A 27,726-nucleotide genomic window follows, 5' to 3' on the forward strand; every position below is an offset into this window, starting at 1 on the left:
TTCTGGTGGAAAGAGCTCCACCATTTCCTGTACTGAGCAGCTCTTTGATTTAGGTTAGCTAAAGGTGGGCAGAAAGTGCTTTCCCTCTCCTTCTGCTGATTTTCCATTTTGATTTAAGGTAACAGGAGGTTATGACAGCAACTTAAAACTTTACAGACAGATGACTGGTTAAAGGCCTCCTGAATCACCTAAGGATGGCTGCTTCCCCAGCCTGCCCGCACAATTGCCACACAGACTAGAACAGCCTCCAAGAACACCTGAGAGGCTCCTTCATGCATTCTCAAAGATCCAGCCAATGCAAGGGCTCGTACACCATACCCTCATCCGAAAAAAAAAATGCATTCTCTTCTATATATGTAAGGAAGAGAGGAGAATTGCTAAATGTCATAATTTAAGAGCTGAAGATCACAAATTCTTCTGCATTTCAGACACTTAAGTAATGGTCTTAGACTTTTTGAATTTTTCTTTCTGGAAACTCTGGGAGTCCAACATATAAAATAATAAGAAACAAGATTTTAGAATTACACCACAAAATGGTAATTATCCCAAAACAAGACGGTGTGCTGCTTGTTTGCATGAATGCATATTTAGAGACTGCATGTTTTCATGCAGCTTCTCTCAGTTCTGGTGGGAACTTGATAAGCCACCACAAAAAGCTGAGTGAATGATTTCATTTTAAAAGCATCTTACCAGTGGGCTACCATCAGTCCAGCGGAAATCACGCTCAAACATCTTGTCATTGAGGCCAATCCACTGGTAGTCATGCCCAATACCTAATGGGAAAAGAACCAGAAAGATATTTTTATTAACTTTCCCATAAATGGCAGAGATTTCATCTATGAAAATTAAAAGAATTTGCTCAGAATGAATCAGACATCCTGTTCTTAAGATTCTTCTAATACCTATGCAAACAACTATCTACAGGCTGCTTTTCAGCTTTTTTGTTTTAATTCGAGATGCCTATAAAAAAGCACATTCTCATCTAACGTTTTTAAACAATCTTGCCTCTTCTCTCCTGACTACATCTCCCAAAGAAAACACATTTGTTTCCTATCTGAGGATATATCAGGAAACCATGCAGAAAAAACCCATGTATTTAAGTCTACATCATTTTTCCAGTTTTGTTTAGGCTGTAGTCTGTGACCAAGGTCCAGACTGTGCAGCATTAGGACATTGGAACCTTTATGCTTACCTAGTATGGTGGCATTCATATTATTTGAACAAGAAGTGTAAAGCCACCAAAAAAAAAGTTTTATTATTTTCAATGCCAGAACACTATGTCTAGTTCACTTCCTCAAAAAATGAAAATTTTCTTTGTAACAAATCGTAACTTGGTAGAGATAAGGATCTCATACAGCAGAAGTAAACACCAAGAAAACAAACTGCATCTTTTAAACACTCTAAAAGTGTATTTTAACATGGAAATGCAAAGTCTAAGTGAACAGGAGGATATGTTGTGAATCCTGCGCATGTTTAGAGGGATGATAACAGTACGTACGGTTCACGAAGACTTGTTCCTCATGGGATAAAATGCTTGTCAGGTGGGCTCCTTGTAGGCGGCATTCTCTCTCAGCCGTGTCCCAGGTACGCCGGTGGGCAAAGTACTTGTAGCACTGTCCTTGGAACTTGTGCCAACCGTAATCGCAAGTCTCTGTGTCTGTGACAAATAAACAAACCACATTTCTGATAATGGGTGTGAAAAATGGACATGTTTCACATGGATGGATTTTTTGCAAGCAAAAGATGAAGAAGATATCCACCACTTGTAAAGTGGTATGAATGCAACAATGAGCACTCGTCCTTGAATGCTCATTAAATTTTCAAGTTGTTTTGTCTATGCACTTCACTGTAAGCTGCAAGTATATTAATTATGTAAGGAATATACCTATAACTGGTAACTTTGTGACCTGCTGATCGAGTTATGCTGTGCCCAGGCAGTTCCACAAGGACATTTTTACTCCATTACCCAGGGTGAACGAAATGCCTTTATGCTAGACTGCAGTTAGTTTGTATTTCATCTGAACTTTCTAAGTCTGTATTTGAGGACTAGGATTTTTATTTGCAAGGGCAAATAGTTCTGTGAATCACTGCACTGAATTACCTTGGTTTGGAAGAAACTGATAATGGAAAATAATCATGAAGGAAAGTTCTCACTATTGTTCAGTCCACAGATGCAAAGCTGCAGTATTATCTTTCTGATATTACCTCTACAAATCCTTCACCAAAACCCATCTTTCTTGATAAATCATCAATTAATGAGCTTTAGGCATCAGTTTCAAAAGAAGGCTATAAAACACACACTGTCAGGGATGTGTCACAGTATGAGGGATAGTGATGATAAGAATATGCAATAGACGTAAGTTCATATCAGCCAGTATTTCCTTTTATATACAGAGAAATAAACATGGGCCTCAGAACAGTAACAATCTGTGGATTTGATATTAATTATTTTGTCAAGGTTAGGCAAATGAAAGCAGAACAGATGGTAAGGAACAAGATTCCCATCCCAAGTCTGCTTCTGCACCAGCACTGTAGGATTGAATCACAGACACAAATCAGCATTAATAAGATAGGCAATAACAAATATAATGCCTGAGTTTAATCTGTGCTTGATAATAGGAAAAACTTATCATTGAGAGAGCTTTGGAAAGGAATGGAAAAAACTTCAGAGGAATCTCAAGATTGTTTTAAGTGGTTGTGGATGAAGTGGCACCAAAAAGGACACTTCAGTACAAGGTTATGCCATGTTCTGGCTACAGCTGGTTCCAGCAAACTCAGCACACGCTGCTCACTCTGAAGGGCCTCAGCTGCATGATGATAAAAGAACAGAAACAAAAGCCTTTTTTTTTTGTCTCCAAACAGGAATTTGCTACTTCCCAGAAGGATTTGTATCAATGCTCAAATGAAGCTTTATCTGAAAGCAACCATCTTACCTTTCCCGTGGCATATACACGTTGTGGGTATGAATCTGGTCTCTTAATTTCAGTAAGTCCTTACAGATCACTGTCAATAAGATGCTCTGGCCTAAAGGACTCTTCACACTTGTTCAGGAAAAAGCCAAACACTACAGAATATGCCACTTATATATGACTGCAAATAATTTAACTATGATATTTCTCAGGTTTGAGCTGCTACCAGCTGAGAGTCAGTTCTGGAAAAACAAATTCACAACAGAAGGTTGATTCTTAATTCACAAAAGGAAGGTGCTGTTCACATCCTAAAGCATGAATGTGTCAATTTTTTTCAAGTTTCGTTGCCTTTTTTGATTTTCTTAGCTAAAAACTAAACTTTAAAATATGAATGGACATGTGCAAACATAACACTTCAGAGGCTTTCCTTGTCAACTCTTGGCAACACTAATAACAAAGCAGTTATTGTCTTAGGAGCCTGGTATCAAAATCTTGTTTTAAGTCATCAGTACAGACATAGATATACTGAATATGAAGGCATAACACAGCTTACACTGGTTATCTCTTTTCTATTTTCAACAAGTTAAGCTGCAGAAAGCTGTTTGTGCCTTGATTAATACCAGATATGAAAAAGGAATGTAATCTATACTACCAACTTGTTAGTTTTTGGTGTTTTCTGCTTTGCATTCTGTAGGAGGTGCGGGCTTTAATCTCTGGGATCTAGGCCATTTCAAAGTTTAGTCTGCCTTTGGCTCCCTTGAACATTTGTTTAACCGCACAATTCTGACTAACAGTGCAGTGTACTCTCTAAAGGCACATCAGTTTTTATTATTCATCTTGTTCAGGGACAACCTTGTCCCACAGGAAAGAAGCCAGATAACAACAAGGCAGTGTTGCATGTTGAGAACATTGTGGCTGGAGAGCAGATCTGGGCTATGCTAGTCTGGCTCTGGCACAGGCAGAACTCCACGATTTGAGAGAAGGTCTGCAGAAAGATTGAATGGGAACTAAGGAGGCTTGAAAAAGAAAAACTAAAAGATCAGGCTCAAAGAATGAGGTGTAATGGCCTGACCATAAATCACAGGTTCCAGAAATTCTTCTCTTAAGGCAGTGGATAGCAAACTGCGACATACATACTCCCAGCTGACATGCACGCACCCATGCTGTGCAGACAACTCCTCCCTCCTATTCCAAATTGTACGTTTGTTTCCAAGAAGAGCTGAATAACTTCTTCTGCACCTGCTTGTAGCCCAAAACTATCAAAAGAAAAGAGGCAGAAGTGAAGTCTGAAAAATGAACAGGATTTTTAAAAGAGAAGGGAGGATTTTATTTTTTTGAGAGAGTGAAAAGAAGAGTGGACAAAGGAATTAAGAGACAAAGAATCAGGAGGCTGGAGAATGAAAATGTGAACCAGCAAATAAAACTGTGGAGACTGTTTCATCTCTATTATAAAGAACTGAAACAAGCATTGATTTGCCGTATGTGTATGTGTGCAGGCACATGTATACATGCACATATATTTTTATACATACATACATGCATATATACCCATGCATACATATATACAGACACATACATATTAACATGTATCTGTCTTGCTATATTAATTAAGCTGAAAGAGTGCACAGAAGTAAATGCACTGTATGTGTATAGGTTTTAAAGGCTTTTAATGCCTTCCATAAACCAGGGAAGTCTAATTGCAGGTGGCTATTACTTTCTGATCCAATCACCTGTGAGAGCAGGGTAGGCGGGAGGAATTACTGAATACAATACTCCATGTTCATTATATACTTATCCTGGGATGTAATCACAGCTTTCTGCAACCTTGCTCTGGAATATGATGGAAAGACTGAAACACTGCTTGCTAAATTTATGGTATTTTAAAAGTTGCCTGAGTAAGCAACTTTACTAAACAAATAGGATTTATTACAACTTACAGGCATTTTCAGTGATGTGAACAAGGAGACACCCACACAGCTTCTGCTCTTTGTAACAGCAATTGTATACATATAACAATATCTCTAATGACTGCATGAAAAAAAAATATTTCTCTGTTGATTTAATACATAGGTATGATAAGTACATTTTCAACAGTTGCAATACACTGCTGACAGTAGGTCTCTTGTCTTTAAATAAATTCCACAAAAGGCATAAAGTAAATAAAAGACTGAAGAACAGGTACTAGAACATAAAGAGAGTCTTTCTCAGCTGTGAATTTTATCTATGACTGTCTGTCTTCAGGTACTGAACAAATGTATCAGGTCCAATAGCTCACATGTCTTGAGAAGGAACCATTTCTAAATATTCAGAACAGCCCCTTCTCAGCTGCAAGACATCAGCTAGAGACCATCTGTTTTCAGAAACTATCTCTGCACTGAGCATCTCTCAAATACTTCCATCCCAGCCTACCAAGTCCTGGGAACAAAGTGAATCAAATGAGACAGGGGTAATCATAAGCATTTCAGCAAAGAACTTATGTATGATTAATGTTATAAAAAAAAAAAAAAAACAACGCCTTGCTCCTGATAAGTGAAAAAGAAAAAAGCTGTTTTGCTTTCAAAACCTGGAATACAGACGAGCTAGCTATATTATTCCAAGGAGGCATGTCCAGCAACAAACACACAGGCATCATTTCAACACACAGGGCCAAGCATGCAGCTGCATTTGGTAAACAGACTTTGCTAGGTGTGCCTGCAGAGGTCCTGCAGTGGAGAAAACCAAACTTTGAGTTTAAAATGCAAACAGCATACCTTGAAAGCAGGTAGATACCAGGGAGAATAACAAGGGAGAGGGGGCAACAAAAAGCAAAACTAACTCAAGCCATTCAAGGAAGGTAAAGGAAGGTAGAAATAGATGCTCATCCACCCAGTTATTCTTAAAGCTGCAGTCCAAACTGTAACTCCCTACCACTCTGCTGTTTCCCATGTAACCATGAAATAAGGTTCCCCTCATCCCAAATACAGGGAGCTATATAATGAATCAACAGTTGCAGACCTTGGTATACCACACTGCACACATTCTCTGCCACTCATTCCACGACGTGTGTGCAAGATACCCAGCTTGCCTCCCCTCCTCTTTCCTCAGCCATGGAGTCCGCAAAGCAACGCTCTGGGCAGTGGAACTGGAGGCTCTGAGCTTTGACCTCATTTATCCAGATGCTGTTAGTTCTCAGAAGGGCTTTCCACAGAAGGATGCCAAGGCAATGACCACTGGCTCCCCTGGGATAAGGCTCATACCAAGGTCTACTTCAGTCTGCAGTCTTCCTTTGAAAAACCTTTTCTGGATATGTCTGCATTTAGGAAATGTCAGCAAGTGGCATGCTGTGCTTTGTAAAGATGCATGTGATGGAAAAAAAGAGTATTTTCTAGCAGAGGTCCTCCACTCCCGTTTGATCTAATCTGATTCAGAAGTAATGCTGGCGTGCTGACCTACAAATCTAGTTTAAAAAGGAAACACCCTCAGTTGCTCTATTTCCAACATCAGACAACTTTAGCTCTCTTCAGGAAGAAGTTCCCGGGCTCAGATCGTCTTCTGAACCGTTTCCACCTGGCAAGAAAAATGTCTGTCAGAGAGCCAGTTACAGCTCACTCGTTCTCAGAACTGATTTCTTTCACCCCGGGTTAGATCACCCTGAAGGCTCCTCAGCTTCCACCACCTGCTGGAGCTCCCAGGTTTGTCCTCACATCACATTTCCTAATGATGGCACATACTTACTACTGTGGGGGAAGGGGCTGGGCTATATGTCAGCTGGAGATCCACTGCCCTAAAAAAGTCTCATTTTGAATTTCATTTTCAGAAGCAATGTGCATTCACTGCTTCCTTTCACTTCCATCATATATTGAATACTCAGCACCATGTCTAAGAAAGCCCTTCACTTTTTCTGAGGCTTTCTAAAATGAATACTATACACTGCAGAAAAATAAGAGAAAGTAATGAAATATAATCTTAGTGTGCTCAACTCCACCTTTCCTGTGGCACTGAGGTACACATTCTGTTGTTCTGGCTGGTCTTTAAATCTAGTGAGGTCAGGACTGGTGCCTTGAAATAAAGCCTGCTTGCCAGACAACTGTGTCTCAGTTGCCAACATGGTTTTATTTTGTCTGGTGGAGTGGAAATTTGGCACCAAACACTTTTCCCAAGTCTCAAACCACTGCAGGACTTTAAGCAGAGGAAATTTAAATTCCACCGCTGAATGAGCAGGGCTCTGGTTCTGATTGACAAACTAGGAAATGTTCCCATTAACCACCTAAAATGCAGTCTCATGTTGGTCATAAAAAGCAGCTGAAAGCTACCACGGTACTCAAAGCCAGTCACTACTATGGATTTGCCAAAATTAAAGGTAGGAAGAGGGGAGCAAAAACATTTATTTCTTTTGTTGTGAGAACACTGTCAACTTGCAATTTTTAAGAGCAAATTCAGAAACTCCTTTCAAATCAGAAAGTTAGGCAGACTACTGAAAAAACTTAAATAGTGAAAAGTCCTGGAGCCAGTCAGCTTCAAGAGGTTTCAACTTGAAGAAACATCTCTATAGCTTGAGCTGGAAGAGTTTTCAAACTGCCTTCCACTCACTGAAGATGAGGAACAAGCCTGAAAATAGGCAGCATTAATTACACAAATCCAAAGGTCCAGTTCATTCACCTGTGAATGAAACTACTCAGATGAAGAAAAAGAGAAAGAAAAATATCTTTATAAGCTTTAGAAAGTATATTTTAAGGTACCATTTCTTTTTCCTGTGGAGATGTCTTCATTAATTTTACTGACAGAACAGATTTTGCTACCCCTTTTGTGCTCCTATATGACAAACTAACTAAGCATCTTGCAGTGTAAATATTTCTCTTACATACAACAGCATTTCTTGCAGGCAATGTTCTAACAGTTACAGGAAATCATATGTTTGATCTAGTTTCAATTGTCCCATTTAGAAAATCTTTTCAAACTTACTTGTAATCATGGTCCTGCACCCACTTGTCCTAAAATAACACTGAACTAATCAATCTAGAAAAGTCTGGGATGAAGATGTCAAGGTTATGGTCCCCAGAGAATTGATATATAATCTAGTATCTGAGTGGGATATTTCTTGTTTTCCAGTGACACTTGCTGGAAGTGATGGATTCTGATATGTCTTTCACACTATATGTAATTCCTTTAAGACAAAAGTTCAGAAGGCAGTAAAACTTTGTTCCACTCATTATCCCATAGGCATCTCTACAGTGGTGAAAACACCTGATCTTGTGTCTGCAAGCCAATCCGAACAGGATGCGCTTGCCTTGGCGCACAGTTTCAGTTAATATTCAGTATGGCAGTAGTATGAATTCTGATCAGTTAAGCATGTGGATAGTGTTTGCTCTCATCCAACTGAGAAAGATGGTGTAGATGTAACCCTAAACAAAGAGTCCTCAGCTACAAATCATGGGAGTCTAACATACTCAAATTTTATTCAGCCTAAAAAATGTAAACTCATCTCATCACTACCATTTCCCATAAACTTCAATACATTTTAAATTTTCTCTCTAGAAGAAGTTTTATGTTTCTCCACTGTTTGGAAAACAACAATAACAACAACAACAAAACACAAAACAAAGACATTCTACTCTTCATAATGAAGATAGCTATGTAACATAACAATGTGAGAGAAAAGAAAAAAGAAAGAAAGGATAAACTTCAGAGTCTAAAAAGAAGAAACGTACATAAGCATGGCTTCTGGTACTTGAACTCACATTAGTTTTCATGGAAGGGATGACAGTATTTTTCCTCTTTCACAGCTATATATACATGACCTAAGTCATTCTACATTTAAAAGTACATCTTACCTTGTTCACAGAGAGCACCGATATAGCTTGGTAGACACAGGCAAGTAAAGGTATTGAGGCCATCTATACAAGTGGCTCCATTGCGGCATGGGTTAGACTGGCATTCATCAATATCTGCAACATAAAGATAAAAATGTTTTTATAATCCACTCACCTATCAGAAGGCAAATGTTCTTCAGCCTTACTCATAATTATTACTAGGACCAGTTCACACTAGAAAAATGAAGTATTGCAAAAGATCCAAGACAGCGGATTTATTTGCATGATAGCTGATTTCACTGTATGCAAACCTTTCTCTTCATCCAGAAATCAAGCAGCAGTTTCCTTAGGAAATGTGACTTTACCAATCCACAAAGTCCTGTACTCCTGCTTTAATTTTTAAATCTCCAGCACTGCATTGCATAGCTGAGAAAGAAGTCATCCTGTGCAGCAGGACTGTTGTCAGTAGAGAATTTTTACTTGGATTTGTGACCATCGCACAAAAAATTCTCATCAAATACTAGAGACCTCAAATATCTTCACAAGTCTCAAATGTTGGAAATTTCATACAAATCAAATAGCCTGCTAATTTCAGTCTGCAAAGCGGCATGCTTTACTGTCTTACGGTTCTGCAATTTCTTCTTTGTCTAATCTTAGTGAGACAAAGATGAACCACCATAAAAATAATCTCACTGAACGTCCAGTCAGATAGCAACATTCACAGTAATGCACGTTACTGCTGAGTCAATAGTTACAGATTAAACAAATTACTTTTATCTCCTCTATTCCATTGAATTCTCTTTTTAAAATAGAGGACCAATCCATTTACATGTATTTTCACAGGCTGTACACTAGCTTGTCCCTTTATTACGATCAAACTTTGTTTTAAATGAAGATCTTGAAAATATGCTAGTCAAAGCTGAACTGCTGGTAGTCACTGACTACCAAAATGTAAGAGAGAAGTTAAACATGTATCTACAAACCAACAGCTGTGTAGTCTTAGGAATAATTGCTTCATTATGTCTTTTATTTGAGTAATTTGGAAAGCTCTCAAATTGAAAACTGACACTGTGCTTTATATCTGGAATAGTCTTAAATTCAGGGATAGGAGTGCTGAGGTTTACATTCTTAAGCAGCACTAAACATACTTCTACATGCCAGCTGGAAGTGGAGTGTCCCACTCTAACTCATTAATAAATTACCAAAATTCCTATTGGACAAGAATTGGACAGATTATTCCTTTATAATCTGAAGGAAAAAAAAAATACCTCTGATCTCTGGCTGGTAACCAGGGGATTCCTTGACAAAGAATAAGATCTACGATGCAGCATCTAAAATGGGACTTCTAGCAACAACCCACTAATGAACTACCAATTTCATCAATGTCAGCTAGGAAAAACACTGGGTAACTGTTTTTTTAACCATATACTGTCTTCCTGTAGAAGACAAATGAAGTCACAGTAGTTCTGCCAATTGTTTTGCATTGATATCAATCTTTGGTTGAGTTTTTTTCTCCCCAGTATGTGGTAAGTGGAATTCATTTTAGCAGTCTTTGAATCATAGACTCATAGAATCAACAAAGTTGGAAAAGACGTACAAGATCATCCAGTTCAACCTTCCACCTACCACCAATATAACCCCACTAAACCACGTCTCTCAACACCACTACTGAATGTTTCTTGAACACCTTCAGGGATGGTGACTCCACCACCTCCCTGGGCAGCCCATTTCAGTGCCTGACCACTCTTTCAGTATTCAATTTTCAATTCAATGCAGTTTCATTCAATTTCATTCAATTCAGTATTTCAATATTACATAAGGGTTTTTTCTTTCATATTCAGTGGATGACAAACAAAACCCATGGTATTGTTCAGGGAATTAAACTGAAAACTTTTACAAAGACTAAACTCATGTAAAAGTTGTATACAAAATAGCTGAAGCTAGTTTCATCATAATTTGGCTTGTCTGTTTGAAAGGAAAAACTGTTTATCCTGAACCGTATGAGTGAGTTTCTCAAAACTCACATTCATAGCATGGAAATGCAGGTGTCACAAGCAGCATGAAGAGGTCTTCTGCTAGAAGAGTTACTAAAATACTAACCTATACCAGAAATGTACCTGATTATAGTCATATTTATAATTTCCTTGAAAAAATATCAGCTAACATTCAGCGGTTACATTTGGGACTAGGCTATTTTACCACTCTTACATATGATTACACAATGCTTTTAAGGAATTATCCCAAATAGTAGCACTTACTTGACTTTACTTGATGTATTTATGAATTTAATGTTTAGGCTTCTAGGTGATTCAGTTCATTTAAATAATTCACTTACATTTGTGCACACGCTTGTGCACTCTATGAGCAGAGAGAAAAGGGGATAGTGGACATCATTTTACTGTTCTCTTCTTAAGTAATGCTTTACTGCAGAATTTTTTCACATGTCCGTGTTTTCTTACACTTCAAAAAAGACTACTTTTGCAAATCTCATGTATGAAAACTTTATACTTAAATTAATCTGTGGACAATCCAGTATCTAGGTGGCATCAACTTACCTAATTCACACTGCTCACCACTGAAACCTGGCAAGCATGTACAGATGAAAAACGAACCACGTGGATAGCAGGTACCACCATTAAGGCAGGGATTACTTTTGCATGGATCTTGTCCTGTTGAGTAGAAAAATAAAGTTTATTCCATGGTCTCAAAGAGCTGATGTCTCTTTGAATTTTTGGAAAAATAGATCTTTCTTCATTTTTGCATTGATATTGCAAGGTCTACTGTTCTTTCAGAAACTGTAATAACAAAATAGAAAATTAAGATATTTTTGTAGAATAGTAAAGCTTATTTTCAGGCATCACTATTTACAACTTTAAAAACTACATGGCATTTACTATGAACCAGTATAAATAATTTTCAGAATCTGTACTACATTTGGCAGTCACAATATTCTACTGAGGATTTAGTCAGCATGACACGACAATTAATTATAGCTGAAAATAGTTAAACATAAGCAAAATGAATGGAAAATGCTTTTGCTTTTTTTGAACAGGGTTAGTTTATGTAGAATGACTGGGTACACAGAACATATATCTCTTTAATATACTGGCTGGCTGTTGATGATTCATTTCATTGTATTCAACCAATCAATGCCCATGGATTCCTATTTCTTGGAAAGTATGTTTTCACAGATGCACATTTCTCACCTTTCCTTAAACCACATTTCAAGAATACAAATAAAAGTACTGAATACATTTGTAACTGAACTAAGCATTAAGATAAAAGCTTACCTGCTGTGAAATCCTCAGGTTTTACGGGAGTTATCATTTAAATAGCTTTTTCTTGCAGAGATGACTTCTAGTGATGTGTATTTCAACTGAGTTTAAATACCTAGGTATTTGCAATTGATTTAATGCCTAGGAGCAATCATTCACACAAAAATTCACTAGACAACCACTTCTATATATCCACTTCTCAGAGTTAGAGGAAGATCATGAAGACAATCCCTCTGGGATACAAGAATAAAGACCTAGCTTATAAAACAGGAATGAGTTTTGTAACCTAAGTTGTTTCAGAGACATGAGAAAACTTTGTATTTTGGTTACATTTTCCCAAAGTAATTTGGCTATTCTTTACAAAATAAAAGATAACATCTGTTTTACTCTTTCAAGTTAAACTTTTAAAGAAGCAGTCTTCTTAAAGTACCAAATTCCCTGTCTACTTACTGGATGTAACTAAGTTCTGTTTAAAGCCTCCAGGAGAAAATCCTGCCTATGTAAGTTTGGGCATATAAGTAAGTGGGCAGAATCTTGCTTTGGAGGCTTTCAAAAGAATCTAATAATCCTAAAATAGAGTCCTTTTAGGACTGCTTATGTCTAAATCCTAACAGCAGACCTACGTTAAGCACCTATTTTTACTGTGAGCTTGTCCTCCTACCAATATTTTTCTAGTAAACACTTTCAAATTGATAGCTACATGGATTATCTGAAGATGCATAACAGAAAGCTCCATAATTTTAAAGCTGCTTTGTTCTTTCTTCATTTATATCTAGATAAAGTAAATGGAAGTTACACTATTCATACAGATCCTACCTACATCATCTGTGTATTTGATTAAATGGTGTCTAATAACCATTAATGTAAGCCAAAACATTGCAGCAAATTATGTCTAACAAGAAGATTTATAAGAGACAGACACTGTATTAACCAGGTAAGCTACAGACAGACTGAATTCATGAAGTATAATTTTTTTCTTCGAAAATTATTAAGAAATTTTTTATAGAAAATTCCAGTGCTTAAAATCATACTTGATCTACTCTGCAATGTGTTATTGAACAATCCTACCTGTAAACCAGCTGTATAAATGCTATCATCATGCCAACACAGAACAGCTACCAGATAAAATAACTGTATATATCTTCATACAAAACTGGAAAATTGAATAATCACAGCTGAATTCTCTACCACAATCAGTGTTATCATCCTGACTTCTAGAATGTGCTGGGCACCTCAAGTCTGATCCAGAGCTCCACGATGCAAACACTCAGGAAATGTCACTGAGCTTGAGTTTCAGTCCCCCATCCTCCTTCATTTTGTCACAGTAGGGTTTACAATCATGCTGGTTTCAAAGCTTGAGGCTCATGAGTTCTGTTGTATTTCACACGGTGCTTTGATTGCCATACCTCTTATCAGAGTTAAGACATTCATTTACAAATATCACAACAAAAATATATAACAGTGATCATATGTGGAAGTTACCTGGAATTTGCACTGCTGTGCCTTCAACCGAACCCACACTTGTGCCAATCAGGAAATCTGATCCATTAGTGACTTCCGGAAGGGAAAATGATGAAGTTACAAGTTCAATAGTATTTAGCTCCTCAGAGCTTATTGTTGACTGTTTATTTGAATAAGCATTGTTTTCAGGGGCTGCATTGTTTGTTGCAATGTTAGAAGAAATTGTTGTGATCTCCTCTTGACCAAGCAAAGCTGACTGTGTTTCCAAGCTTCTATCCAAAGGCTCTAAAGATGAAGTTAGCATTGTAACTGCTTCCTGGTCAGGTTTAAATACTCCAACTTCTATACTGTTGGGTGAATCTGAAACAGGTGTGGATGAAAGCCTTGGTCTCTCTCTCTCAGTACTCCTGTCACTTTCTTGACTGGGATTTTTCACTCTCTCTGAAGAAAGTTCAACTTTTATTGTGCTAAGTTTTGGAACATCTGTGCTTGCTCTTTCTCCAAAATTCAGAAAAGCAGTAGGGTAGTCATGTATTGACAGAGAATCTCCAGAAACAGTAGCATTTTCCTCAACAACCAGATCATTTACAGAAGATTCTGTCTCCTCTGACCTTTCTGTTACAAGTTTATTTAAGTGGGGAGTACTTTCAGTAGTTACACTTTCTGATTCAGGTTCAGGAGAGAACTCTAGCAGAGACGACTCTGTTGTATCTAGATCTGTAGTGGGCAGTTTATAAGTTGCTGCAATATCAGAACTAGCCTCTTTGAAAGTTCCATCTGATGAGTGATCAGACTGATCTGATTCCTTTGCAGATGCTGTACTTGGAATGACTACCTCAGGATACTCAGATATTCCATTAACTAACTGAACAGTTACTGAGGATTTAGGATTTTGAGATACAGAATTTAAACTCACTGAATCTGTTTCTTCATACTCTGCTGACGCTGATTTTGTTTGTATATATACTGTAGGATGCTTTTCTTCACTACTGCTAGATGATACTGTTGCATGTTGGGACATACTCTGCGTGGTGACCATACTTACATCAAATGTGACAGCTGTCAAAGCCTTTTCTGTCTCCATAGTTAAATCTGGTGTAAGGGAAGGGACCATAGTCTTTTTATCACCTGGTTCTTCTTGGCCCATTCCAGAAAACCCAGAAACAGACATTGTTTCGCTTTGATCTGTTAGTACTCTGTTGTTTGCTGAAGTATAAGGGTCATACTTGTCTTCTGCTATGCTTGTCCTTCCAACATGTTTAGCCCCAAACTCAGATTCTTTAGACTCATGAGGCATATGAGGGCTTACCAGTGAGGGCACTGTTGGAAGGAAAATTCCCAATTCATTGAATACGGTAGTTGTGAGAGCTTCTGTTGCAAACTGCATGGCATACCCTGAACCAAAATCCTTGTCTACTGATTTTGGTCCGTGTCCAGCTGTTACTGATTCACTACTTGGCTGAATGGAAGCAGTCAAAGAAAGATTATCACCAGATCCAAGTGAATTCTCTTCAATTATAGAAATGTTAAGTGTTGAATCATACTTGTCCTCTTCAGCTTTCATGCTATCATCACTGTCATATGTTGACTGTATGGCAAGATTTGGCATTGTCTGTACACTTATTATATCTTCAGGCATTGACTTGGAGTGATCCATGTCTATAATAGTTGTTTTTTCTGATGGGATTTGAAGTCGTTCTTCAATTAGTGTAATATCACCATAAACAGAAACATTCAGTATAACATGTCTTTTATCATCAACCACTGGAATAATATCCAGTGATATCCCAGTATCACTTGTCAACTCTTCCGATGTAGCTGTCTTTGGGTCAGCAGCAGTTTCATTTGCCACAATTTCTTTTCCTTCTGTAAAAAGAGATGCTAATCCTGTGATCACAGTCTGTGATCCATCTCCCGGTGCATCTGTTGTCATAACTTCAGAATAAACTTCTCCAGGAACATGAGATGAAGCAGTTAGTTCGACTTTTGTCATAGGAGGTATTGTCAAACGAGTAAATGTATCAGGGGGAAATGAATCTGGAACACTAGCCCAGCCAGATCCCTCTCCAGAGCTTTCAGGTAATACTCTGCTTGGCATTTTTGTTGTTGATGTTGCAAGAGATTTTTCCATTTCAACATAAGGAGTTTCACTCAGTATTATAGAAACAGGAGTTATGTCATCTGTAGTCAGCATATGTGAAGATTCCTCATGAGAAAAATCTCTAGGAGTAGCTATTGGCCTATTTGTTTCATTTTCTCCCCTCTCATGGTCCATTCCCTTATTGTAAGGTTCTTCAATTACAACAAAATAATGTGTTATCTCTTTAGAGTTGGAGCGATTGGAACTCTCTGCTTCTAAAGCTGTGGAACTAGTGGCCATTGAGTATGCAGTTTCTGTCAGCAGCTCTGCTGCACTAGTTGTAATTTCTTCTTTAATTTCAGCATCTGATTCAGTGCTTCTGCTTTCAAAGTCTTGTGTCTTGTCCGTTGAAAGTTTGGGTCCTACACCTGCAGGATGAAAAGGCTGAGGACTTAAAGTATTTGTGGTTTCTTTGACAGCCAATGACTCTCCTGAAGGAGTAACAGTAAACTCATCTCCTGATCCTTGTCCTGAAAATAATGGATCGCTGATGAGCTCATTGTTTGTTAGTTTTACTTCTTTAGGTGTCAGGAGTAATCTGGGAATATCTTCTGTAGGAAAAATATTTTGTACCAATTCCTCTTCTTGCTCTGTATCTGTAACCGGAGAACTTAAGTATTTCCTTTCAATTACTGCAGACTCAGTAACTCTATCATTATTAAATGGCAACAATATTTTTTCACCAGATTCAGCTTCTACTTTGTTTTCTTCTGAATATGGTCTGATAGTGGGAACATTTAAAAATTCCACATGTTCATGGTTAACCTGTGTACTTCTGAAGAATGGATCTTCTGTTGTTTCCCCAGAAGATTCTATTGCTTTTGGTAAAATTTCCCTTGGCCTGTCTTCCCATGAATGCACATTTTCAGCCAAAGGAAGATTTGTAGCAAAAGGTGTCACTGTCAGCACACTAGCTGTTCTCTCTTCTATTTTTGTGTCAGTTACAGTTCGCAAAGTGGCTACGTCATGTTCAGTACTTGTGACTAGCACATTAGGTTCAGCAGTGAAGGCATGAACCAGAGCGGATGGCACACTGACAGTTTTTCTGCCATAGTCCTCTTGTGGTTCTGGTTTCCCAGTGGGTGAAATTGATGCTATTGTAAATGATTCAGGTAAAGTTTCTGCTTCTCCAGATCCCTGATCAAAAAATGAAAAATGGCTTCCAAGCACTTTTTCAGTAGGTCCGTTAGACATTAGTTTTGTGGTGCTGCTGTCAGATTTGAGTTCTTCTCCAGAGCCATGCTCAAACATTAGAATTTTGCCCAAAGAAACAGTTGAAAAGCTACCTTTTCCCTTTTTGCTTTCTGTAGATTCAGCTACTGCTTTTACGCTACCATGTGTCACCATGGTGTCAAGACCGCTGTTATTAACGACTGATTCTGGAGATGACTTGACCTCAGCTGTTTCTAAATCCTTTGTTCCAATTACTGGTGCAACGTGAGATGTTACCTCTCTTCTAGAACCAGGACTTGAATTGATGTCAGAAGGAGCTGTGTAAGTTGGTTCCACTTCTTGTGTTTTTCCTCCTTGTTTTTCTGTCCTAAAAACATTCTCTGACATCTGAATTGCTCCTTCAGACTCCTTTGTCAAGCTGTCTGACATAGTACTTGAAACTGATGTTGCTGGTTCACCTGTTCCTATGTGCTCGTCATATTCTGTTGTGGCATTCTTCAATGAAACATCAATGACAAAAATATTTCCTTCATGTTTTACTGTTAGTGTTTCTGTGACAGACCTTGATGGAATCGAAGTCAAAGTAGCAGACTCAGCGATAATATCTATGTCTCCAGAACCTGAATCACTAAATGGGGAGTCAGTACTTACCACTTTTCTTGTGGGACCCCCTGAAAATAAGTCTGCTGGTTCTTCAGCTGATCCTTCATTTATAAAAAGCTTCTTCTCTCTCAAGAAAGGAGTGGTGGTAACCTTTTTGATTTCAGAATGCACAGTACCTGTTACTGGTACTGTTTCTCTGAGAGGAATGGGTTCCTGACTTACAGTTCTGACTTCATTAGTAGTGCTTCCAAGCTCATCCAGCTCTGATTTTCCCTTTGCAGCAGTGGCTGAAATTTCCTGACTTGAATAAACAGTAGTCTGTACTTCTTTTTCATCTTCAACTTTCTTTTCAGTTGCATCAGAGCTGCCAACTACTTGCTCCGTAATTAATTCAGACACAGAATTGGTGGAAACAGTTGCTTCAGAACTTTGATCAAAAGTAGAATAAAGATTTCTTGTTCCTCCAGGCAAAGCAGAGGTGATTTCTGAAATGGTTACAGAAATTTCCGTTGGTAGTACTGTGCCAGAGCCCAAAGAAGTATCTTGCACTGAAAGTGTTTCTGCAACTGCTGTTTCTGTTGTCATGGCTGAAGCTAAAGTGCTGTTCTCTTCTACATCTCCAGAGCCTTCTAAAACTATAAAAGAAGAACTCATCTCAGGCTTTGCTACATGACTTGTTGCTTCCAAAATGCTTTCAGAAGGGTACTTTGCACCAAGTTTAACAGTCGGTTCATAATAATTTCCCAGAGTAGTGGTCCCCTCTTCTGGAATAAGGTCCTTCACAGGTATGCCTACAGTAGCAGTATCAAAACCTGCACCCGGAGCAGCAGTCACAGCAGAACTTTCCACAGAAAAGGCAGTGGAAGTAGAAGTTGTACCAGAAATTTTTTCATTATCTTCATGACCTGACATTGTCACAATTTCTGTGAACACAGACCTAGACAAATCAGATTCAGTGGAGCCATCTCCAGAAGATTCACTAGCAATCAAAAGCAAGTTTTTTGTGTCTTTGGCAGAGCTCTCCTCAGTTCCATGCCACATTACAGTCTCCTTATTTTTTTGTGGTGACTGCTCATACATAGAAGTAATCTCTAAATATTTGTCTGTTGTGGTAACTTCTGACTCACCACTATATACTGGTTCTAACATTGCAACATCAGCTGTTGGTTGTGTGACTTCAAATGCCCCTATTACTTCTCCAGCTTTGCTTGGTTGCATTGTACCAGAAGCTTCGGTTTCAGATATTATAAAGGCGTTTGTTTCATTGATTTGTGAAAAGGTTACATTTTTTGAATGTGCAACGCTTTCAATTTGGTCACTTCTTGCTTCCTCAGCTTTTGTGCTTTTAGGTGCACTTGTCACTTGTTGCTTTCCATTGATGAACTGCAAAGCTGGAGGAGTTGTAACATCAGTAGTATTTTCACAGTCTTCTTCCTCCTCTTCAAAGTCCATAAAGTTTGGAAAGAAATGATCCAATATTATATATTCAGACGAATCCTGCACAGAGTCTGAAGTACAGGGTTCAGTCTGAGCTGACTCTGCATCAACATGGGGTTCATCTACTGCATGAGGAAGCATGTGGCGACTGAACAGATCCAAAAACTCATTCACCGGATGATCTGCAAAAAAAAAAGAGCTTTTCATAATCCCTAAGTAACAGTCATGGTTGTGCATTATTGCAGACACATGAAGTATAAACAATCTTCTAGAGCAAAAAAAAAAAAAGTTAAAACACAGCAAATTCACTATATTCTTCCACTCACACTACGTTAAATGCTGCTGCAGTATTCTACTTTCTACTCAGACCCTCTGAATATTTATTTCACTGCTTATGTAATGCTGTCCACACCAGAGCTAACCTTTCCTGTGCTATATAGGAGTGACAAAATGGCAACTATTTCTAGACCACAAGACTATGGTTCCAACCTGCAACAACTGCTTGTGCTGATTAGTGATGTTACCTAACCTTCATTAAAACCAAGCTCAGATGAAGTTAAGCAAAGTGAAATCTAAATTAAAGTAGGACATACAGAACATACCTCTACAGCTCCACTTATCTTCACCATAGAGTAACTCAGATTACTAGTAACACCATGAAAACCACACCATGTGCTCAATTCTTTACACTTGGTCAGCAAATAGTCTCATTTTACAAAGTTGTCTCAATTTGCCATTCTAAATTATTTAATAAGTAACAAAAAAATTTACCACATTCAAAAATCAGTCATCGTTCAACACAAGTAAAGCCCAGTTATTTTTTTCTCTTTAATACCCACTTTAAAAGATTTACACACTCCCACAGACTACAGACCTCTCATTTTCTATGTAGCCAAGCAGATAAAAAGGAAGAAAGAAGTTCTAAGTAGACACTGTTTTATGTATAGAAGCCCTCATGAATTCCCCTAAGGCTTATGATCACAAAGTCCACAGGCACTTTATAAATGCACCTTCTCAGAACAAATATTACTTCAAACCCTAGACAATAGATGCTATCCTCATTGAATGTACTTATATCCATCCTTACGTACAGACTACAGACTGAGAGAATAAACAACAATTTTCAGGCTTTGACTGATACAACTCTTAACTGACTGATTTGAAGCTGGAAACTCTGTTCCAAGATGTTACTTCGTGAACATATCTTGCTTCTGAGACTATGTTCAAAGCCATTTTGTCCAAAGTGAAATTTACAAGTATATCTTCCTCATTAAAATTACTTACTATTTACACACTATTAAAAAAAAGAGAGAGAGAAACTGACAGGAAAAGTATTTCATTAGTTTGAAGTAATTCTTCTACATACGAACTTCATTTTATCCCTAGGAGAACTGAGCCCTCAGAGATAATCAGGTGATAATTCTGGAGAAGAATGTACTAAATCATCTTGAACTGATGCAGAACACTGAAAAGTGGGTAAATCTTCAGCTTGTTTTTTTTTGTGCAGGCAAACTGCCTGCAACTCAGGTTTTGGAAAGGTCACTGCAACTCAATGAAGAATTAATGTTCTAGTAGCTCACCCTTCGCTTACTGCTAAACTTAAAAGTATCACTTAATCTTCAGTTTGATAAATCTCAAGCTGAAGAATAATGGCAAATTTAGGTCCATTTCACAAAGAACAAGTATTAAGTGCACTGAATCAGAGACTGTGACCTAATTGTTAAAGAACTTGGGAAAAATTAAGATTCATGTCAGCCTTACAGAGAATAGACCTTCTTCAGTGATGTTTACATCCACCAAGAGATTCAGATAGTACAGCATTAAGTTCAGGGTTCCCTCTACAATGAAAAATGTTTTCTTATACCTAATTTCTGCCCAGCTACTGGGGTATTGCTCCAGTGAAGCCTGGGGTCTCAAGGAATTGTATTTTCATAAAAAGCAGAAGCTCTTATCACCACAAAGTTGTACACTTTGTTTTCAAAATCCTGAGTTAAAAAATACACAAGAAGTCAATAAATGAAAAAGGGAACGGCAAGTTAAATCTTTTAGGGAGCTTTAGGAATTTCTGATTCTTGGTAAATGCACTATAATATGAAATACAGAACCAGAAAATTACATATGAAAATGTGTACAGAGAAGAAAGATGGCTGTGTATTCAGTTTAAAAAGGAATATGTATAAATATCCTAGTATATAGACTAACATGGAATAAGCATTAATTACGATTTCGCATACAGCTGTTAGGATTCTGTGCACAAAGCATGTATCCTTTTGACAGAACTATACATATTTATCTTTTTTTTAAACCAGGAAGGGACAGGATAGGTTATAATTTGTAGGAGGATACAATGACTAACAAGTTCTGACCAGTGCGCTGTTTTTTGTAGCAGTGCACACCTGGGAGTCCCTCAAATTACTAGCTCATGCTAAATCATGGTAGGTAATAAATTTAATGAACAACATCTGTTCCAAATTCACCTAGAAGACATATACAAATTCTTACATATGCAAAGATCTCTATCAGACATTAATTTTACTTTGTTAGCTTTTTCAAGATCTCACATGCCACAAAGATCCACATAAAAGAACCCTGGCTACAGTGTGATGTTCCAATAATAAATTTTGAGAAGATCCTTTCATCAAATACTAAGTATTATTGTTTTATTTTTCCCAAGAACAAAATTACCAGCTTTTAAGAAAATAATAAAGAATCCAATTGAATTATTTTTTATTAAAATTTCTCCTCTTTTCTGGAGTTTTGGTTATTCAAGTTGCCAATGTTCAGCAGTAACAGCTATGGTCAATTTTCTTATCATTAGAGATGACCAATAATTTAACAAACAATACAGCTCATATATCTTGTAGTCTTGTCCTCTGAGAATAAGCAAGACTCTAGGATGAAAACTTACATACAATCACTGAAATACAAATAGGGAGGGAAAAGCTTTATCTATCAAAGTGGTTTGCTAGATACTCAGGGCAGACACACAAACACTTGCAATAGCTTTAAGCTGTCTAGATGTAGCTGAAAGACGCTGCCTATATTTACATTTGTGCCCATTTCATATGGAGGGAACGACATACAAATTGTAGCCTGTTATTTAGAGGTGAGGTGAGGACTTTAAGGGAAAGGAGTTCAGTTCCTAAATACCCTTATCTATAGTTCTCTCATTACAATAAGACAAAACTAGCACTTTTTCAAAAACATGCTCTTCTACTATCAATCCCAGAAGAAGAAAGTAAAAAACATGTAGCTAAAAAGTAGTCTAAATGGGGTAGTCAGTCTAGATGCCAATCCAACAGAGATTTGCCAGTAAATCCTTTTAGTGGGAAAACTGAAGAGGTATGCAGTGAAATAAAGATGAAATAGATAGGTGGATATGTTTACATGCAGCCTAGAGTGCGTCTTAATCGATTTAATACATTTAGATGTTTTAAATTACCTGCACAGCATAGGCATCTATCTCAGAGTGTGCATAACTGTGTATAAGAAATGGAAATTTCCCTGCTCTACCTGCTTTTTGGACACAAGAGGATTTGACTGTTACTACTGAAAACCACAGAGTGATGGATTGAAGTGGCATTAATTTCCATTCCAACCCTTCTCATGATCCATGGCACTAAACTCAAATTAATTTTCCACAGGCTCGAAGACAAGTGTTGCCCCAAGGTTACTCAGTGCTGCCTTCCACACATTTAAATAACATATAATGTGAGATACCAGTTTGTTTTTTTTAAAACACTACTAATATTCTACAAAGAACTCTAAAAGGCTCTTCCAAGATCATCTGTAAGGGGGGCAGGCATTAGAGAGGGCTTTCCCTCTAAAAATCCATTCAGATAAGCAGCTGAATAAGAGTAAAAAGTTAAATGAAAAACAGAGATCTGCTGTTTTTCAAACTTTTAAAAAACTTAAATATAAAAATCAGTAGACTTATGGATTAAGCATGTTTTTGTGAAGTCTTCTTCATAGTAGGACAATTAGTATTCAATCTGACTTTCTGCAAACAGTAGTTTCACCTGTGCTTTCCTGCAGCTTTTCCACTTAACAGTGAAACTTGCCAAGTTGCGTGTCAGAAGTAATAGTCTGTTGTTTAGTAGGACTAGAGGTCTGATAAACCCATGACATCCACTGAAAGATTCACACAGTGTTCTGGGGACTTTGATTCAGGGGCTGTGTTTTGTTTAGAATAGAGATAATAAGAAAAGATAATTTTAAAAGAAGACCAAAAACATTTTGGACTGTTTGTCTTTTAAGTGTGAGTATCATTCCATAGTGTGACACTATCACAAATTACACAGCACTCACTATCAAGAATGAAGAATCACAAGGCTAGAATGAAAGAAGCAACATAGCTCACATTACTCATGCTTATTCCCGCATTCGATAATCAGGAAATTTGTATTTTGGCTTCATCAGAATTATATCACAGTGGATTTAATTTACATTATGACTAAAATAACAACAAAACATTGTATATTGTACAATGTGTTTTTATCGTATTTCTGTAAATGTGACATTTAGTGACTGTAAAGAAGGTAATGTGGAAACTTGCAATGGAAATTTTTTTAAAAAATTACCTCTGGCTTAGAAGGAAAAGCGATTAACCATTTAAGACAAAAAAACAGAGAATCCCCTCCCCCCCCCCTTTTTTTTTTCTGAGTATACTTGTTAAATTCTGAGCTTTACTGGTTAAATCACATTGTTTCTTCCCCATAGCTATATACTCTGCACTTATATTCAGGTACCTCCTCTTCTTTGCTAAAGTTGGTCATCACAATACAACCACCATATCCTGCAGAAGATCCCCATGATAAACACGTGCCTCAGTAACAGCCTTGAACATCACCTCCAACAGACCACATGCTCTGGGACTATGGTCAAGGGTGTCTGGGATGGCGACTAGGGGATAGACAAAACTGTAACCCCTAGCTCTGTGGAAGAACAGATCACCAGCTTGGGCAAGCTGATAAAAGAATTCAAGTCAGAGATCTCAAGCAGATGCCTCTTCAAACCATCTACTGATTAGACTTTTAGAAAACATTATTCTGAAAAAGGCAACACAAAGCATGACCTGTATACTCACTGAATTCAGCCTAGCTTCCCATATGAGTTATGTCACAGAATTTGACTCAGTCCAACCTTACGCAGTGGACAGAAGATGCTTTGAAAAACTGGTCCAAACAGACAAATCTATAGAACACTTCAGTAAACATGCATGTTGTGTTTGATTAAGACTCTCTGAAGAACCCAAACTCATGGCTATTATGTGTTGCCTTAAAATTCACGCACATTTGTGGGACACACCCGACAGGTTAGCAAGTGTTACCTACAACAATCACAGAGTCATCAGACATCAATTCAGACAGCAGATATTTTCATTTCTTCTATAAAGTGTTTAGTAGACCTCAAAGTAGGGGTTCAAACCGAACAACTTGAACTGTAAAAAAGGTCAGTGAGGGCTCACATCTGGGCTTTGGAGAAGACCTAGCCTGAGGAATGACTCAAAGAGCTCCAGGTGACACACTGACTCCCCAGAGCCCTAAAATCTACTGAGGGCCAGCTTGGCAGTAGAGGCTGACTCAAGTAGTTTGAGGACCACAGCTTGCTGAAAATCTTCCAGTGAAACAAAGCTCAAACAATCCCACAGCAATGTGTCAGTCTAGATGAATATTTTCATTTAAAAGCATGCTGAAGCAATGGAGGAGAAATTCAACACGATGACCTTTGAACAAAAAAAATAAAGACTTTAAAGTTTCCAAAACTGGGTATGTAGAATGACTTTTTTTTTCCCCCTAAAAAGTTAAATTTAAATTGCTATAGAGTGCTTCTGTTTTACAGAAATAAAACATTCTGATAGCATCTTTTGGACTGTTTTGTTTCATAGGGAGGGTTTTTTATTATTCTTCTTTTCATCTCATTTCAAAAGAAACAAGATTTTGAAATACAGACATTCCCCACTGAAAGAAAATTCCAATTGTCGGTCTACAGTATATGCAATTCGTCTAACTTGTGCCATCTTGTAATATCATTAACCTACCTAAACATGGTCAAAGTGCAGCAGTGCTCTAGGCATACCTCATCTCCCCCACCAGAAAAAGGTGGGAATGCTGCCAAGGAGCTGGTCTGAGGTGTTAAAGAAACATGGCTACTACACACCTAAGTAAAAGACAACAAAGACAAGTCCAGAAATAATTAAACTTTTCATTATTCTAATCCTTTTACTCCCTATTAACATGGACAACATGTAAGATGAAGTCTAGTTAAAGCCAGTTCTTGATTCCTCTTCAATCTAAAATAAAGCATTTCATTTAGATCACTTAAAAGTGTTCCCCAGCTCGATATATTTCTGAAAGTTTTGCTAACTCTGGCTCCTGTTAGAAAATGTTAAGGATGTAATGCACATTTCCACTGGGGTTTTTCACTTGCTTTTTTTTTTCCTAAGTTTAATCAAAATTTATGTTTTGCTCTCAGTCTGAGAGTCAAAAGAGAAGTTACTATTTTTTACATCTCAACAGTCATTTAAAAAAAAAATAAAAATCAGATATAAATTCTATAAATTGAGCTTGAATAGAAATCTAAATCATTCAAGCAAATACCTGGAATAAAATATCGTGAAGGAAGAGTTTGTGTACAGCTGGATGGGTAGGAGTTGAAAGTAACTCAAGGTGGGTGGTCAGCTTTGTCTACTCAAATTCACTTCACCATTCTGCTTTACCTTATTTGGGTACCTCTGTTTCCATGTGAGATACAGCCCTGCTGAAAGTCTCAGTATCAATTGCTGGCATGTTCTTAAGCTGCAGCCTTTTTCCAACTATGCCATTCCCACATGTTCACACTTGACTGAATTGTTGGCCATGACTAGAAACACCTGTGTAAAGGGTGTCACTCATCTGGACATCTGCTTTGCGCAGGGCTCTGGACTGCATCGTTTTGTTTCAGCATCCCTGCCAAATTTTAGCGTAATAGACATGATGATGCAAAAACCATGTCAGAAATAAAGGAACTGTTTTATTATAAAGGAGTTTCATGAAACCTTCTGGCAGCCTTCGGCATTTCCTTCAGCCTCATTGCTTCCTGCTTTCCCCCCTGACACAATGGTAAGCTTGTTAAGGAAAAACAGACTGAATAAAATGTCCAGTTGTTAAAAACGGCAGTCTTGTAGTGTCAAGTCTGAACCCCTGCAAGTGCAGGATATACTTTCCTGGACAACAAGTGAGTATTCGCCATACAATATCCTAAGGACAACTATTTTGTTCCCATTTCCTCTCTGCTCCAACATTTCATTAACAAAACTATGCTCCAGCTTGCAGTGTCTCACTCCTGAGCATCCTCCCAGCAATGACATTTTACTTTATCCCTATGGAGAAGACACTTCTAAAACTCTGCAGGGTTAAACAAACCCAAAACAAACCACTGGCAAGTACTACATCCTTTTCTGCAGCTGAAATCCTAAGCAACGTAAAAAGTCAAATTGTGCAGCCTAGATTAGCCATTCTGTCTGTTATATCAGCTCCAGAGGTGGACAGAAGACTTGGCTGGGAAAGGAAAGCAACCGCTCACCAAAACTATAGCTTTGATCCCATGGGTACTCTTCCATAGTAAAGAAGGAAACAGGTCTTGCCCTTCACTAACTGTCAGTTACATGAGGGCAACCCCAAAATGCTTCTGTCATTACACAGTTGGAACAAGACAGAATCAATTCCATCCCTACTAACATGGGAAGTGAATGCCCCTTCCCACCAGAAAGATGACCTGTAGCCACAAAAATCTGAGCCAACATCAAAATGTGACAGCCACACCGCTGAAGCAGATATCCATCATTTGGCAACTCTGAAGGCTGCTCAGACATGAAATGCCCTGTAATTAATGCTCATTCCCCTGGTAAATGTCAACAATCTTTGGCTTTAGCAACAAACTTAGAGTAGACTCCCCACTGTGGCAGTTCCCAAAAAATTTAGGTTGATTTCATATTAATACAGGAGTAATACAGGTTGTTTTATGGAGTAGGCATGCGATCAATTTTACTTTCTTAGCCAATGTCATTTGCTTCAAAGGTGAAAGTTTATGTGGCAAAAATAAACCAGAAAATTTCCTGAGGTTCGTGCTCTACAACAGGCCATTGTATTTATACATATGGACACGTAGTTAGGTGAATATGTCATATTATCCCACCTGATCTAGCTCACAATGCCTTTTTTACAGAATAATGGAGTAATTTATATATATGTGCTGCCATTTATTGTGATGCTGCTCTGGAATTTTATCCCCTAAAATTCTCCAAACATCTCTCAAACACCCCATAAGCACACTTACAGTTTAACCTCTGCACAAGACCACTAGTAAAGCAGACAGCACTCAAGACCACAGCCAATCAGACACACTGTTTAGCTGTGGCCCCTCTTGCTTCTGGGGACAAATTTATAGCTATTACTTTTGTGACAACCCACACTCACCAATCTATTTTTAGGGTTAAATGTTATTCACTGAAATGCAAGCAAGGCTTATCTAGAGTAGTCCATTGTGGGGCAAATCAATCTTGGCCGAGACCTATACGCTTGTATTACTACACTTATCTTTGCAATACATTAAATGCAAATATATGTTTTCAAACAGTTAGAGTGATTGTACACATAGATACTGATTTACGTGGCATGTGGATTTTTGTACATTTTAAGCACTGCAAATTTACACAGAAGAGATGGAATAGATTCTGTAATCAAAATTTTAATGGACTGTTCAGAGTATCATCTCTTGATGTGGGAGAAAAACAATTTAAAAAGCCTTCACTCATTTGAAATTTACCTATGGGGGGTTAATAAGCATAGTTGCTTTGGGTATTACAAATCCAAAGCAATTTGGGAATAAACTGGACTCTCAGTTTTACCAACATAAGACTGTACAAACCCACTGTTGCTGACAGAATATCTCAAATGTGA

At 37.8% G+C, this 27,726-nt stretch overlaps 1 protein-coding gene across 6 annotated transcripts in view; it reads right to left on the reverse strand.

Moving 5' to 3' along the window:
* The window catches only part of VCAN (versican), a 108,197-nt gene that overhangs the window by 16,362 nt on the left and 64,109 nt on the right, over positions 1 to 27,726 (reverse strand). For all 6 annotated transcript variants that reach the window (XM_021380775.1, XM_021380774.1, XM_021380779.1 and 3 more), the window contains 5 exons: positions 13,456 to 18,969; positions 11,254 to 11,367; positions 8,720 to 8,833; positions 1,499 to 1,657; positions 691 to 773 (listed from right to left, as the gene is read on the reverse strand). In XM_021380775.1, the coding sequence (XP_021236450.1) occupies positions 691 to 773; positions 1,499 to 1,657; positions 8,720 to 8,833; positions 11,254 to 11,367; positions 13,456 to 18,969 (5,984 nt within the window). The remainder of the gene's footprint in view (positions 1 to 690; positions 774 to 1,498; positions 1,658 to 8,719; positions 8,834 to 11,253; positions 11,368 to 13,455; positions 18,970 to 27,726) is intronic.

Source organism: Numida meleagris, chromosome Z (genome assembly GCF_002078875.1).
Source record: "Numida meleagris isolate 19003 breed g44 Domestic line chromosome Z, NumMel1.0, whole genome shotgun sequence".
NCBI classification, from domain to species: Eukaryota; Metazoa; Chordata; class Aves; order Galliformes; family Numididae; genus Numida; species Numida meleagris.